The sequence below is a fragment of the Petaurus breviceps genome, unplaced genomic scaffold (genome assembly GCF_028583685.1).
Source record: "Petaurus breviceps papuanus isolate PSGF00001 unplaced genomic scaffold, PetGlider_PUasm1.0 90825, whole genome shotgun sequence".
In the NCBI taxonomy this organism is placed as follows: domain Eukaryota; kingdom Metazoa; phylum Chordata; class Mammalia; order Diprotodontia; family Petauridae; genus Petaurus; species Petaurus breviceps.
Genome location: NW_027187353.1, coordinates 22,600,447 through 22,613,655, shown reverse-complemented (window position 1 = coordinate 22,613,655; position 13,209 = coordinate 22,600,447). Strand labels below are relative to the sequence as shown.

The 13,209-nt window shown below is 41.7% G+C and overlaps 1 protein-coding gene across 1 annotated transcript in view; it reads left to right on the top strand.

The window, feature by feature from the left end:
• Nucleotides 1-11,741, top strand: part of MYPN (myopalladin) — a 109,541-nt gene extending 97,800 nt beyond the window's left edge. Inside the window, exons 19-20 of the mRNA XM_069071497.1 lie at nucleotides 1,399-1,532; nucleotides 3,990-11,741. Of these exons, the coding sequence (XP_068927598.1) occupies nucleotides 1,399-1,532; nucleotides 3,990-4,159 (304 nt within the window). The 3' untranslated portion in view covers nucleotides 4,160-11,741. The remainder of the gene's footprint in view (nucleotides 1-1,398; nucleotides 1,533-3,989) is intronic.
• The last annotated feature ends 1,468 nt before the right edge of the window (nucleotides 11,742-13,209 follow it).

Here is a 13,209-nt window from a genome sequence, read left to right as displayed (position 1 = left end):
TGGAGTCACCTAGCTGTGCAGAAAATTGGTGTAGGCTGACCTGAATTCAAGGGGCAGCTTGTGGGAGCCAGATAGGGAAGTGCCTCCTCATGGGGAGGGGGCAGGGAGGCAGCAGAACAGAAGTACCAAGGGCCTTTGGAGGCAGAGGAGACCAGCTGGGTAGCCCTCCCCCACATCTGGAGGGAAACTGAGCATGCTGCCAGCCTTGAAGTGGTGCCAGTACAAACACACGTGCACCTGTCAGCTAAAAGTCTGAGCTGCCTAGCTGAATATCCACCCTTTCTCCCTAAACAGGCTGAGGTTGCCCCATTAGCCAAACCGTGCTGTGAAATGTTAAATGAGTCTGTTTCTGTGCTCCTATCTTTGTTTTCTTTACCCACATTTCCTAGTAGAAGTTCTTTTAGAAAAAGTCTAGCCTCATCTCAATACAAGAAGCATTTACTAAGCACCTACTGTGTGCCAGACTATACTAGACACTTAGGCTACAAAGACAGAAATGAAGTGGGCTTTGTCCTCAAGGCACTTAAGTGGAAAAGGGACATATGTCTGACGCTCTCTGAGATACATGATAAAACTCGCAGTGACCAGGTGCCATTCATTCCACAAGCATTTAATAAGTACCTACTGTATACAAGGAGCTGTGCCCACAAGGACGAAATGTGGCTCCCTCAGCCCAGGATGTTGGGGGCAGCTAATGGAGCTGAAGCAAGTACAGACTAGGAGATCTAAGACGAAAAGAGTGGGAAACATGTGGCTGGTGATCCCCTACCACTGTTTCCTAGGCTGTTTCTTACTTCCTCCAGACTGTACCCTTTTGTGACTTCTTTAAGGGTGCCATTGATGTTCACCTAAACCTGATTTCTAAATATTTTTGGTGGTAGGAGGAGGGGGGAAACATGTGATTGCATCAGGATGGGGGAATTCCCAGTATGGAAACTTCTGCTTGCAAAGATTTGTAATTTAAGGCTTACATTGCCTTGCCTCAGTGTTGAGAGGTTTAATGACTTAGCCATGGTCATACATCTAGTATAGGTCAGTGGCTAGACTTGAACTCGGGTCTTCCTGACTCCAAGACCCTCCTCCATCTGTTGTGCCATGCTGCCCTCATCCTGATTTCACTTGCATAAAACCAGAGACCAGGGGTGGCTAGGTGGCACAGTGAATGCCACTGGCCCTGGAGTCAGGAGGACCTGAATTCAAATCCGGCCTCAGACACTTAACACAAAAACTAGCCTTGTGACCTTGGGCAAATCACTTAACCCCAATTGCCCTACCTTCCCCCTCCAAAAAAAAAAAGTCACAGAGACCAAAATGGGATGTGTGCTAGGGATCACCTCAAAGCCTGTGCCCACAGTGCAGCAGTATCTCCAGGTGAAAGGTCTGTTTTTCTTTTTTCAGCATGCACCAAGATACAACAGGTTACGTCTGCCTCCTCATCCAGCCAGCCAAGAAAGCAGATGCTGGATGGTACACACTGTCTGCCAAGAATGAAGCTGGCATCGTGTCATGTACTGCAAGGCTGGATATCTACGGTGGGACTGATGTGCTTGGTTTAAGACAGACAGCCAAAGGAATGTCTAGCATTTAGTCATTTAGCCCATAGTTGTTGTAGCGGGGAGCTTGCTTACTTTCCACTAAGGAACTGGTCAGATTGGGTTTTTTATTCTAGAAGCTAGATTTTTCAAAGCGATTTCAACTTAACTACCAAAGCATCCTTGCTTTTATGTAGTTCTGCAACCCTGGAGAACTTGAATTGAAGAATTATTGAGTCAGACAGCTATTTAAGGAAAACAGAGGGGAGATTAGCCAATTTGCGAATCATCTGCAGTGCTTCAAGGACTCGAGATTTCATCAGTATGAGTATTCCCTTGGTTGGTACCCATAAATTATCTACAAGTACCAATAAATTATTGGCAGTGAAATAAAGCTCACATCAGTCAATTTTGCTAAACACTACCTAGCATCCCTTAGTGAAGCACTGAGAGAAAGCTCCACATGTATTAAATTACCATTTTTTTAATCCAACAAAATAAGACTTTTTTTTTCACTACTGAGAGCTTTGTTCCAGCTAGATGTATGCCATCTAGCGGCCAAAAAAGAATGTTTCCTTATATTTATTTATATTTATTTTTAAGCACTAAAATATGGAGGGATTTGTGATGGAAACAGAAATTACAGGTGCTAACTATATTCCTTTGATACTAATTATTTTGCCTAGTGCATGTAGATTCTTAGAGGCTCACATTGATGAGTTCTGCCCCCAGAGTGTGGCCACAGTGCCCTCTCAGATTCTGTGGCGCCACCCCCTTGAGGGGTTGGAAATTGTTTATCTAAAGTTATAAACCCCAAGCTCTGTACTTCCCACAAGATAACTGCTTCATGTAAATTATTTATCCAAACTTCATTAGTTTTTAGAAAAGGATATTTACTCGGGTGGTATAGTAAGATCAATTGGTATAAAACATCCTCCCAAATGTATGTGCCATGCTCTTCCGCCATGGAGGCCGGAGAAAAGCAGGCTCCAGCTTAGAGATCATATGTGACAACAGGGTCATGCACAGACCCCACAAGTCCTTTTGCTGGCGTGATAGCACCCTGATACCAGATAGATCTAGCCAAACTGTTTCAGCATTCACTCTTCAACGACGTTGAGATTCAGCATTTGGATTTTTGAATGTGTTCAACCCTAACAAAATTACTAAGCCAAATGACGTCTGCTTGTAATCCCATCCCCCTGCCCCACCATCCAGGGACACCTCACTCTCATTGTCTGTTTTCCCTTTTGAAATCTAGTCTCCTCATGCTTTACTCAGGGCTGCTTAGCTATAGAGCCCTGGTTAAGCCTGCTTTTGCTAGGCAGTAGTGCATTCTGCAGACCTTTCCTGACTCTTCCCCCATCAGTGTTTTCCTAACTTGTGTCCTGAGCCTTCAGATTCTCTTACTTCCCAAAGAAATCTGATAAACTAATTGTTAGGGATGTTTTAGTGGCTTAATATTTGTGTAGACCCACTTTTGTGTACCTGTGTGTTTTCATTTTGGAAACACGGTCCCTTGACCTAAAGGTGATGGCACCCTAAGCTTCTGACTACAAGGATCCCCAGACCTCTCCCATTGATACCCCTGAGAAAACAGAGAACTTATCAGTAGGTATAAGCAGGCTCCTCCTGACCATGACACAAGTTATCACTGCTCAATCTTTTTGTGTGTTCTTTGCCTTAATACTTGAAGCACCTTGTGCCAGCCCAATGCCCACGACTTTTTCCCAGACAACTCAAGGTAAGACAGGTAGAAGCTTCTGAGGAAAGACATCCAGGAAGCTGCTCCCAGCAGCCAGAGCGCTCTACCCCAGAAGTTTCAGCTGGTTCTGTTTTCCTTCTTCCTTCTAAAACACAGCTCAGGCACCACAGTACAATGAACTAACCAGTTCAGGCTTTCTCTGTTTTGACAGGATGCCTAGGGACAACCTCCAATTGTGAGATGCTGCCCTTTGCCTCAGGTTTGGGGCTATAGCTGCTGCCCTCTTGCCCTAGAGATCACTCCCTCCTTCTTTAATTGTAGCCACAAAATAAGTGACTAATGCCATAGGTAGTATGACAGGCCAGATGGGAGTGCAAGGTAGAAGAGAGATTCTTCTGGCATGCTTCCAGTATTCCTTTAATCATAGTAATCTGTTTATATACATATATATATATATATACACATAGTTTGTTGCTGCCTTCTTATATTAGAATCAGAATTAGAGGGAAAAAATCAGATCTTGACTTTGGCAGGCCAAACATTTTCACCCCCAGTTCATGGATGGGGTAAATAATGCTAAGAGAAATCCTGCTCAGCCACCTCATCTACAGTGTAAGAATTACATTGTCTTCTGAGAAGGTTAAGGCAGACTAGAATCTGCCTTTCCTGACTTCTCATACATCCCCCCTTTCCATATTCTAGACCAGCCTAAATGCAGCTGAGCCTAACGTGTTCTCTTACTGATTTTCTAGCCCAGTGGCACCAGCAGATTCCACAGCCCATGTCGGTACGACCCAGTGGCAGCCGCTATGGATCCCTCACCAGCAAAGGACTTGACATTTTTTCGGCCTTCTCAGCTATGGAAAGTACGATGGTGTTCTCGTGCTCCTCTCAGAGTATGGTAGAAAGTGAAGAACTTTAGAAACCTCAGGGCTCCTGCTGTGGAGGTGAAGGACTGCTGAGAGAAAAGAAGCCCACCGTCAACAACATGAAGAGAGAAGCCAAGACCCGGGAGGTTTCCGAGCAACTAGTTTGTAGTAAGTTGTCACACAGCTGGACTTGTTGCAAGGAATGCTCTGAGCAAGCAGACTGGGGAGTCTCCCAGTCACAGCAGAGGAGGAAAGGGAGTGACAAAGAGAAATGAGGAGATACAGGATAATTAAACCCAAAATGCCACACGGCAGTCTGCCACGACTGGGCAAAAGCTGCTGCTCCGTCCATGCCATGCTGTGTTAGAGACGCGTAGTGCTACACAATACTCTCAGGCAATGAGCTTGTGCTTATAAGCTTTGCCCCCTAGGCCCCCAGAATAGGTCTGACTCGCCAAATTCAGGAGGAAGGCAAGAAGCTAAGAGAGTACCACCTACTCCCTCCAGTCATGCAATGGTAGTAATTTGAGGAGAGCTCATCAAACCCACATTGTTATAGTGTCATAGAGGGTAATGGAGGATATGTGTGTGTAAAGAAGCAAAGTCAGCCTTTTCATCTTGGGCAGACTGAACTACACAATAAGTTGCCAAGACTACCCAGTGAGGTAACTTAGCATTGTGTAATGTACAGACCACTTTGTGGTTGGCGCTGATGCCTATCATGCCAGATGCTTCATTTCTTTTCTGTGTCTGAGTTTGACTACTAAATTATATTCACCAGGGACTGATTTTCCAATTTAAGACAACCAGTTTACTCCTGATTTAGTACACCCCTGTAGCATTGACTAGTAGGATCCACTGGTTAAACTAGCCAAAGAGAAATGCTGAGAAATCTCCAGCATCATCCAAAGAGTTACTAACAGCCATTACTGTTTCTAAAATGGGAAGAGGTCATCTCATGTTACAGCAACAACTTAGCACATAATGAAATCACAAAGTAAAGACCTCATCAAAAGCCTTAAACTATGCAATTCAATGGAGAAAGAAGAAAAGAGAAAACAAAGTTGAGGAAGTTATGAAAACTTCACCAGGGCAGTGGGCTGGCAGGAAGGGCAGCCATGTTACATTTTTGACTGCTTTGAGATCCCCAGCTAAAAGGTGGCATCTAAGTAGAAACGATTTTGCTGAAGTAAAAGGTCAGAGGAAGGGGAACCATCATCTCTGATTTTCATCAGTGCAGACTCTTCCCTGGGTCAGGGCTGATTCTGCAGGGACATGAGTGTTTGGTATCTCTCTGTTCCCAGCCACTTGTTTTTAGGGAAAGTCTCTAGTCTCCTTTTCCCCAAGCTTCCCACAGAGGCCCAGGGATCCAAGGAACTCGAGGGAAAACTATCCATTTGTTGAACTCTTAGTATGTGAAGGGCACCATGAAAGGTACAGAGATGAACAGGGAATGATTCTTGCCCTCAACAGATGAACTAGCCACAAATGACTGTCATTCCACCAAGCACAACAGGTTGTTTCCATGCTGGTAAAATCTCTTCTTTAATCAGAAAGGGATTCTCTGTGAGGCTCTGTTTGCACCTTTTTTGACTCTAAAAATCACTTCAGAAATGGACCATGAGATGCCAGATACTCAATCACTAAGGCGTAAAAGACTTACTTAAGTTATTTGGAGAAAATGCTAGACTTTTTACTTGTCCAAATAAATCTCATGGTACAGATAGTGATGCTCTGTGGGACAGATGGCCTGCAGCCCATTTCTACCCAAGGAATCCTATTTCCTCACTGATTTCTATGACAAAATTGAAAAAAAAAGTTTAGAAAAAAATAATAGAATAAGTTTCAAAATATTTTTAGTAAGAAGAGACAGCTAATGTCTAGACCCATTATATACCATTTAGACAGCACTGTTCTGACTCTCCCATGGCTTCAGTGGCCTCTTACACACCCCTTTTATCCTAAACCCCACAAATCTCCAAAGCTAGGAGAGTCTTGGATCTCACATTTGAATCTCAGAACTCAGATTTCTTTACATGTCATTATTTATTTGTTTAATGCCTATTAATAACAATATCAAACTGTCAGAGTGGAAACTACTCCAGGAAAAGGGCCATTTGTAGATTTTTGTCTCCAGCATCACCAGAAACATGCTCTTGCATATAACCCGTAAATTAATAAATATTTGTTATATGAATGAGCCCCCTTTTTTTTTTTTTAGCCAATAGGGACTGTATTCTGATACAGAATGTACTCCAGCCTGAAAATCCCTTCCTCCAGTTTTCAGTTTGGGTGTAGGAAAAATGAATTAGTGACCTGATGTATAGAGCTCTGAGTCTGAGATTCTGTAAAAAGAATTCATGCAAAAGATAGGATGTAATTATGAGAAATTTACTTCTGGAGAATGGGGGAGGGGAAGCAGATAAATTCCATGTAAATCACTGGAGTGCTCATACATAGAATTAAGTCCATAGAGAACCACTCTATCACCCTGAACCAAGCAATTTTAATCGATATACATTTATTAAGCACCTGCATATATGCCAGATACAGTGTTTTCTAACTCCGAAGTAGCAGAATGAGATAGTCAGGCGCCCAGGATTAATGAAGTATAGGATCCCCTGCCTTCTCACAGGATTCAGTGATTGCTGAATTACCTTGAATCCTGAGAAGGTTGAAAGAGCACAGGCTGATTTTGTTTGACTTCAATTTTGTTTTTTTCTAAAAGGCACAGAGAGTCTGAAAGAGGCTGGTCCAGCCAGACTGGCTCAACAATTGTGCCTTGTCCCTAGCACACCAAAGAACCTTTCCATAGCCAGCTCTTGTTAGGCTTCAGAATTAGAAGTGGGGAGGCTCTAGGTAACTAAAATCCACAGATAACCTTCAAATCTCATTTTAGCAAATAGTTATGACCTCTTTCTTTGATATTTTCTTTCACAGTATGCTGAGGCAATCATATTGCTAGGAGTGCTGATTCCTCTCTCTGCCTCTGCCTCTCCTTTTGTGATTACCTACTGAAAAGGGAAATGGCCAGAAAGGAGAGGAAGCAAGAAATCCGGACAAAGCACTCATAGAATGCCTGGAAATATACAGAATTATCTCTGTCAAAGAAAGCAGGTTTAGTGGCCTTATGTTGTTTTCTTCATCAGAACACATAGCAAGCACAATGGCCACAATCCAGTCTTGTAAAGTTCATTTCTTCATGCTACTACCCAAGTCAAAAATGATGCCATTTAGGAATATTGGACCACCAACCAATGGGACTGCAATATGGGAAGTCCCTAATTTACAAAGGGGTAGGATTCCAGAAGATCATTTATAAGTCAGCTGGTTTTTATGCAAAATGCATTTCCCCCCAGAAATCCTGTTAAAGTGGTAGTTAGGATCCCAGGGCTGCTTCAGAGGTTGGTGGCCTCCACATCATATTATGAAGCCTTTTGAAGGTGGTGCCAGCATCTTACATAAATGTTTTTGTGAAGAGAAATAAATACTTAAATTAATAATAGTTATCTAAACTTTTAAAAGGACAGTTGAGTTTGAGACCACTGAGTTAACCTTTAATGTAGCACTCAGAGTACTAATTCAAATTCTGAGTCCTAGTAGTGGGGAGCTTTGTGATAGAAAAATAAGAGATATAGACTCTCCCTTCCCTGGGCAGAGGGCTGACCCTAGGCAGTTTTAAATTTGGTTTGTCTTTGGTGCCATCTCACCTCCCTGTTAGAAATCCCTCTTCTACTTTCACTAGGGGGTACTAGCCCTTTCCTCTGATCCCCTCATACTGCCCCAAGTCCCCAAACCAATCTCCCTCCCTCCAAAGTTCTCCAACTCCCAAACCTTTAGAAAGCCAGGCATCTTACCCCACTACTAAGGCTGCCCCTAAGCCTTCTTAGAGAGGTCTTGGCTTTTTTAAGAGAGGGTGCTTGCTAACACAAAGGAGTCTCTAAAGGAGCAGGAAACTGGAACCATGTGAAATGAAAAATTCTGCCACATAACTAGGCTTGTGCTACCTGGAACTCATCCCTGGACTTAGGTCCCTAAACTATTCCTATTGCTTGTGACTCCTGTGAATCCACAGATTCTCCAGGATGTGGTCGAAGTGCTCTGAGTAGGTGCTCCTGCCCTGACTGTGGGGGTGGGGAAAGAATGGCAGTGGGATGGATCAGGACAGCGATCCCAGTGCTGACAGCTCTCCTCTCTTTGGCCCTGGAGTCATCAGGGCCCAGACAATTCACACTTTGACCAGTTACAGGAATGTTACCTTAGTTGAGGACACAGCTGAGCACAACTTTTCACTACTAATCATCTTTCTTTGTCATTTAAAATGGTTCAACATTTCTGAAAACTAATTCCATTGTCTTTGAGGAGGAGAAAAGGTGGATTGTCCAGTCTGATTTAACCCCCCCCCCCCATTTGGGGTTTTCCTGGCAAAATACTGGAGTGGTTTTCCAATTCCTTCTCCAGCTCATTTTATAGATTAGGAACTAAGGCAGAGTTAAGTGACTTGTCCAGGGACACACAGCTAGTATGTGTCTGAGGCTAGATTTGAACTCATGAAGATGAGTCTTCTGGATTCCAAGCTCTGTATTCTGCATTGTTGCACCACCTAGATGCCTTATCTTTGTTTAGCAAATACCAAAGAGCCTTTGAGCTCTTACTGCCCCACCCCCAGCCTGGTCAGTATGCTAACAAAGTTGCTAATATTGTGTCTTAAAAGTAAAAAAAAAAAAAATACACACGTTGAAAATGTATGTGCCCCTTATTTCTGTCTAATTACATCAGCACACTAGGTGTTGTAGCAGCGTAGACATAGTTTTCGTTTATGTGTAAATAATGGCGACTTCCTTCTGAGAAAGAACTGCAAATTGAAATTGCAATTGCAAGAATCAGAAACTCCTGAATTTCAGTCCTCTGAAAATTGTGCTAATTCATACCAACCATCAACATGAAGAATGTGGTGGGCATTAAAAACTGCTCAGGGGAGGTAATCTGCAGATGACTACAGATCTTTGTAGGTGACCAATAGAAAACGAAGGATTGGCTGTTTATTATTTACTAAATTTAAAAATTGAACAAGATAATAAAATGGAAATGAAAAATATTTTCATGCTTCAAATAAATCTGCATTTTTCTTTGTAGAAAATAGCTAGTTTCAAGATCTAAAGTTTGCTTTGTGAAAATGAGAATTGGAATTTTCAAACATTTAAAAATAGTTTTCAAAAATAAGTCATTCAAGTAATTAACATAAATGTGAACTATTATGCAAGTGATATTAATAACTGCATAGTTCAGCCTGGTTAGGTTATCTCTGCAATCCTTAAAGGGCAGGCCAGGTTGTTATCACTTAAAACTTAAATCCAACAAGTCTAGAATTACACAGAAATGAGGAGAAAAGCATCCCATTCTGTGGAGTTGGATCTCTCTAAAAGGTAAAATCTGCTATATATATTGCACTAATAATAAAAAGAGCAGAACATAAAAATGGAGTTTGCAAGATGGGGTGGCTCATTTACCCAAAAGTAACGGAGATTTCAGTGAAACTGAGGAGTGCTTGGATCCCCTCGAGAAATATTGGTTAGTTCTATACTAACAGGCATGGATGGCAAGGTGAATATGGAGCTCTAAAGATTAACTTACACAGATCCAGGGGACTCCCAGCCAAAATAGCCAACTCTTGGCAATTCCCCCACAGTTACTGTGGTGACAAATTAGTCAGGTGCCCTGGCTGCCAGAGATGTCAGGATTTTGCTATTTTAAGCAGTGTGAGGACAAAATGTTGACCTCTACAGAAGGTGTGGAGAGAACTTTCATACAGCCGTATCTCTCCTTACCTCAGCAGATGTATTCCTGAAAAGTTGTATGCAAATGAAATTTGTATAAGTCAAGTACCAAAAGACCATCTCATTGATAAGCATATTGATTTCGAAGATCTTTTTATCCTGTTTTCTGATGATCTTCAAGTGGTAGTAGAGACTGTGATGGTTAAGTATGAAGTTTTATGGTCCATATTTCTTCATCTCCAGTCTCTCTCAAGGACTTAACCCTCTGAGAAACACTTAAATGCACCAGAAAAGTAGAGACTGTAATTATGCAGCTGGTAATTCTCAACCTGAGACACCTGGCACTAGTACAGTTAGCTTAAGGAGCATCTCAGAGGCTCCTATGCTTGAGTTTTCCCAGTGTTTGTTGCGTCTTCCCAGCCTCAGCCCCGAAAGGTGATGAAGCAAGCTTGTCGCAGTAGAAACTGGCAAAAGTAGCAAATTAAAAGAAAAATCGTCAAAATCTTAAAATGCAAATTTCAAATTAAAATGCAGATTGAGGTGATCTTCAAAATTCAAATAGCTTTTTTTGCCCTGCCATTTTTTTTTTCTTTTGTTATCTTTTTTTCCAGGCAAGATAAACTATAAAGGTGAAACTTCTATATGTAAAGTCATAACCAATAAACTATTTGGAGGAAAAAAAAAAGCCCTCTTCAAAAAATGCTCTACCTTTTTCTTACAAACAAATTTCTGTTTTTCCAGATAAGCCAGGGAAATTTGTTTAACGCCAAGACTCTACAGTCTGCCTCAAGGAAGAGTTCATTTGTCTAAACTCTGCCTCCTGCTTTTTGGGGCCCCTGGCTACTGGCTGTGGATTTGATTGAGTTCCCATAGGAAGACCAAATGCAGTCCCTGGTTTCTTTTCTGCTGTAGTGCAGGATAATTCCATACCCTATTCTAGACATAGTCATGAAGAAACTTGGGTGTGGGTTCTGGTGATTTCTCACTAATCTGGGATTTGGCACTGAGAATTACAAACCAATATGTGTCCTCAAAGATTGATATCACATGGCTTAGTCTCTTCTCAAAATATTTTTCATTCTTTTCAGATGCTTCCCAGTCTGAATTTAATCCTAGCTAATGTATTTTATACATCAGGAATAACTAAACAATGTACTTTTAAAAAGAAAACCATCGTTTGAGTTCTAGTCCTGAAAGCAGTCATAGTTACTTGCTTCACCCTCCCCCAAAAAGGTGAAATGTCATCAATGTTTCCTTTCTATCAAGCTACATGAGCCCACTTCACTTGAAAACACTCCAGTCCCCAGAAGGTTCCCAAATATGGCATGCCTCCTTAGGAGGAAGCTGGAACCAAGTAATATTCTCAAATATTTTGGACATTAAAATCTCAAGAGAGAAAAAAGTATAAGTAACCATCCTGAAATTATTAAAATACCTTTGTACTGTATATTTTGCCTATGTTGCTGAAAAAAAAAGTGAAATAATTCTGATTTCTTTACTTGTTATGAATGCATGCTGGGTTTTCTGTAGAACTTGGAGCTAACACCACCTTTGGGCAAAATTGTACCTATGAGATGTTACTGGCCCCTCTCAGAAGATTCGGGGGGACTGTAAGTACCCTGGTAGACCATGTAATTAACAACCATGCTTGTTACTGTTTTCAAGACATGCTTTTTTGAAGTTTTGTTGGTTGGTTTTGCTTTGTTTGGAAACTTTGCTTTTCAAGTTATAGAGGAGCAGCTTGGTTAATAAAAAAAATCCCTTGGAATCTATGTTCAGCTCAAACTGATCGTTTTAAGGCAATTTAGAAAATATAACGGACTGTTTTTTCTTTAAATAAAGTTTTGCTTATTGTCAATTAATTGGTTTTTATCCCAGATTCATTATGCACAATGAAGGACTTTACATAGACTAATATTTCAGACTTCCTTCTTGCTATCCAGTGGTTTTCTTTGGCCCTTGAGTTTTCTTTGGATATGCCGCAAGTTTGAAATAATAGTTGCGAAACCTATAATATTTCAGTAAAAATGTTCCTTAAAGCTTATTCATATATGGCATTCAGAAAAAACTAGGAGTCTGTGTGTGTTACTTCTGGCAACTTCAGAGCCTCTCGGGCTTGAGAGAGAGCAGCACTTGCCTTGAGGTAAGGGCATAATGTCATCCAAAAGAAGGGTACTTAGAGAGGAAAAAAAGGGAAAAAAATTTCAGGATGGGGGGAGGTTACTGAGGAAAACCAGACAGAGTGGTGAAAACAGGGGCAAAAAGAACATGGCTCAGATCCCAGGGTCCCAAGGGTCAGAAGATCCATGCCAACTTTCATGACCCTCTTCTTCAAGCACACGCAGACTTTTTGGAATCTCCTCTACTAATAATTATATATTTCAGTTGTACAGGAAAGAATTTTTTCCTATTGTGAGGATATGTCAGAGGGTAGGGCCATGTCTTGTTGCAGTTCCTGCCTTTTAAAATGGCCTCTCTCAAAGAAGTGATTAGGTTAGAACAAAGGGAAAATAATGTCAAGGGGCAACTTCTAGCTGATTCCATTGGCAAAATAGGTTAAAAGATATATTTTACATTGAGTTAAACCTAGCCTGAACTGGATGAAGCTTTAAGTCTGACAATCCACATTCTCCCTCTGCTACCTATGCAGTCTTGGGCAGCAAATTGAACCTTTATGGGCCTGTTTCCTCATCCCTAAAATGAAAGCTTTGGACAAGATAATCTCTGAGATTCTTTTCAGTTCTTAAGACCTGTAATAAAAGGAGCTCCCTAACACATCTGATCATGTCACCACCGCCCCCTGTTCAGTCACCTCCAGTGGTTCCCTGAGACCTCTAGATTAAATATTAAATCTTTGGTGATTAAAACCCTTACTAATCTTGCCCCACCTATCTTTCCAGTCTTTTTAGGCCTTCTATCCCACCTTGTACCCTTCAGTCCAATGGCACTGACCTCTCCTTGCTGTTCCCCTCCCATGATCCTCTACCTCCTATCTCCTAGCACTTTCACTGACTATCCCCTATGCATGGAAGGCCCTTCCCCCTTATCTCCACCTCCTGGCTTTCCTGGCTTCAAACTCAGCTAAAATGCCACTTTTTACTGGAGATCTCTACCAGTTCCTCTTCATCCTAGTGCCTTCCTTCTGCTGATCACTTCCTATTTATCCCATCTGTAACTTGTTTGTACATAGTTGTCTGCATGTTGTCTTCCCCAGTAGATTGTGAGCTCCTTGAGAGCAGGAACTGTCTTTTGACTTTCTTTTTATCTCCCCATCTAAGATCCAGATGACTTTGGAGGAGAAAGTGAGGCTGGTGACCTTGCAAAGC